This window comes from Atta cephalotes (assembly GCF_000143395.1).
Source record: "Atta cephalotes unplaced genomic scaffold scaffold00016, whole genome shotgun sequence".
NCBI classification, from domain to species: Eukaryota; Metazoa; Arthropoda; class Insecta; order Hymenoptera; family Formicidae; genus Atta; species Atta cephalotes.
In genome coordinates, this window is record NW_012130080.1 from 4,696,707 (window position 1) to 4,699,544 (window position 2,838).

At 38.6% G+C, this 2,838-nt stretch overlaps 1 protein-coding gene across 1 annotated transcript in view; it reads left to right on the forward strand.

Moving 5' to 3' along the window:
• LOC105618337 (E3 ubiquitin-protein ligase HERC2) overlaps positions 1–2,682 on the forward strand; it is a 16,519-nt gene extending 13,837 nt beyond the window's left edge. Inside the window, exons 7-12 of the mRNA XM_012199879.1 lie at positions 106–415; positions 515–1,236; positions 1,323–1,761; positions 1,906–2,129; positions 2,213–2,367; positions 2,449–2,682. Of these exons, the coding sequence (XP_012055269.1) occupies positions 106–415; positions 515–1,236; positions 1,323–1,761; positions 1,906–2,129; positions 2,213–2,367; positions 2,449–2,682 (2,084 nt within the window). The remainder of the gene's footprint in view (positions 1–105; positions 416–514; positions 1,237–1,322; positions 1,762–1,905; positions 2,130–2,212; positions 2,368–2,448) is intronic.
• The last annotated feature ends 156 nt before the right edge of the window (positions 2,683–2,838 follow it).

A 2,838-nucleotide genomic window follows, 5' to 3' on the forward strand; every position in this document is an offset into this window, starting at 1 on the left:
TAAAATACTACTTACTTATTACTTACTATATATATAATAGTATATTTCTTTTTACTATACCTAATATAGGTTTTTGCATTGTAGTAAAAGGATAATTGATTGCAGGACGGTACGGACGTCTCGGACATGGTGACAGTGACGATCAATTACGACCGAAAGTAGTGGAGGCTTTGCAAGATTACAAAGTGATCGATGTGGCATGCGGAAGCGGCGACGCGCAAACGCTCTGCGTAACTGACGATGATAATGTATGGAGCTGGGGCGATGGGGATTACGGAAAGTTAGGTAGAGGCGGAAGCGACGGATGTAAGGTTCCATTGAAGATAGATTCTCTGGCCGGACTCGGCGTAGTTAAAGTCGAATGCGGTAGTCAATTTTCAGTCGCTTTAACAAGATCCGGAGCGGTCTATACCTGGTAATAGTATTATTTTTATATATTTATTTTTATTATACCATTCATTCTTAATGGCTTATTTTTTAACTATTTTTTTTATGTTTTTTATTTATTGTGCAGGGGTAAAGGCGACTATCATCGTTTAGGTCATGGCACGGACGATCATGTACGTAGACCACGTAAGGTAGCTGCATTGCAAGGGAAAAAGATCATTTCGATAGCAACGGGCTCTTTACACTGCGTCGCGTGTTCCGACAAAGGAGAGGTTTTCACTTGGGGCGACAATGATGAGGGTCAACTCGGCGACGGTACTACGAGTGCGCTTCACAGGCCAAGATTGGTACACGCATTACAGGGCAAAAAAATCACGAGAGTCGCTTGCGGCAGTGCGCATACACTAGCTTGGAGTACTGCAAAGGCAACGCAAAGCAGAATGCCAGCATCCACACCCATGGAATATGATCTGGTTAAAGATCTGTCATACTCTGTATTGCGTAATAGGCTGGTGTTGCTACATCATTTCGCAGAACTTTTATGCCCTGCCTTGGCTATGTTTCCGATCACCAGTCACATCGGGCTGAGCAAATTAGCTCCTATGCTAGTGTATAGTATAAAAGAAGCGACATTCCGCAAAGTTATTCAAGCAACAATGGTTAGAGATCGTCAACATGGACCTGTGATTGAATTGAATAGAATACAAGTGAAAAGAGCTAGAGCTAAAGGTGGATTAGCTGGACCAGACGGAATCAAGTCAGTCTTTGGTCAAATGGTGTCGAAGATGTCTCTCTTGACACAGGACGTATTGTTTCTACCTCATAGAGTATGGAAAGTGAAATTCGTGGGTACGTATTCTCATTCACGTATAATTCGCGATTTCTTATTATTAGATTTCACAAAATTGTTAATATATTTACATATATTATTTTAGGGGAAAGCGTTGACGATTGTGGCGGTGGATATAGCGAAAGTATAGCAGAGATGTGTGATGAATTGCAAAATGGTTCTTTGCCATTATTTATACCTACACCAAATGGTCGCGAAGATAATGGCACAAACCGAGACTGCTTCTTGTTAAATCCCATGGCCGATTCCCAATTGCATACGAATATGTTTCAATTCTTAGGCATTCTAATGGGCATTGCTATACGAACTGGTAGTCCATTGAGTTTAAATCTAGCCGAACCAGTTTGGAAGCAACTTGCAGGTATATCTCTGACACCTGCGGATTTGACGGAAGTCGACAGAGATTACGTCCCTGGCTTGCTTTGCATCAGAGACATGGATCCCGACGAAAAAGTCTTTCAGACTTTAGAAATGCCATTTTCCACGCCTTCCGCCGCAGGACATGATGTGGCATTGTCTAACAGGTATTGCATTCAGTAATTTTCAGATTTTATAATGTTTTATTAATTATTTATTTATTTATATATATTTATTTGATGTATGTGAATGTATTCTTAAATATAAAATATTTTATATTTATACGATAAAAACTTTTTTTAAATTTTCAGATATCTTAAAATAACACCAGAAAATAGGCACGAATATGTAAGATTGGCGTTAGATTATAGACTTCACGAATTTGATGCTCAAGTAGCAGCCGTACGAGAAGGCTTATCGAAAGTCGTTCCTGTGCCTCTATTGGCACTATTTAGCGGTGCTGAACTTGAAACGATGGTTTGCGGTAGTCCAGACATACCGCTTAATTTATTAAAATCTGTTGCAACATATAAAGGTATATGTTCGATATTGTAAATGTATTGCATCGATGTACTTATATATTAATAATTTTAAAATAAGAAAAATTGTCTTTTGTAGGTATTGAAGCAATGGCACCACTTGTTCAGTGGTTCTGGGAAGTCATGGATGAATTTTCCAACCCAGAACGATCGCTTTTTCTTCGTTTTGTTTGGGGCAGAACACGTCTGCCGCGCACAATCGCAGATTTTAGAGGCAGAGACTTTGTTTTACAAGTAAGAAGCCATTTATATATCATTTCTTCAGTAAGAAACATTAAAAGGTAGTTATTGTATACCGTACCGTTTTCTTGTCAGGTAATGGATAAATACAATCCACCGGACCAGTTTCTTCCTGAAAGCTACACTTGCTTTTTCCTTCTGAAAATGCCGCGTTATTCATGTAAAGCAGTTCTACGACAAAAACTGAAGTATGCGATTCATTTTTGTAAAAGCATCGACACCGACGAATATGCTCGAGTACAAGCTGCAACCAATTCCGACACTGAAGATACGGATAGTTTAGCGAGCGAAGAACACACTTCGCTTTAAATCATTCATTATGTGAAATGGTTATTTGTGTTTGAAGTGGCATTTCTGTTGACTTCTTTAAAAATGTGTTCACGGATTCTCTAAAAAACAAAAATCCTATTTTTCTTACACGGTATATTTATATACATATATATGTGTGTGTATATATATATATAT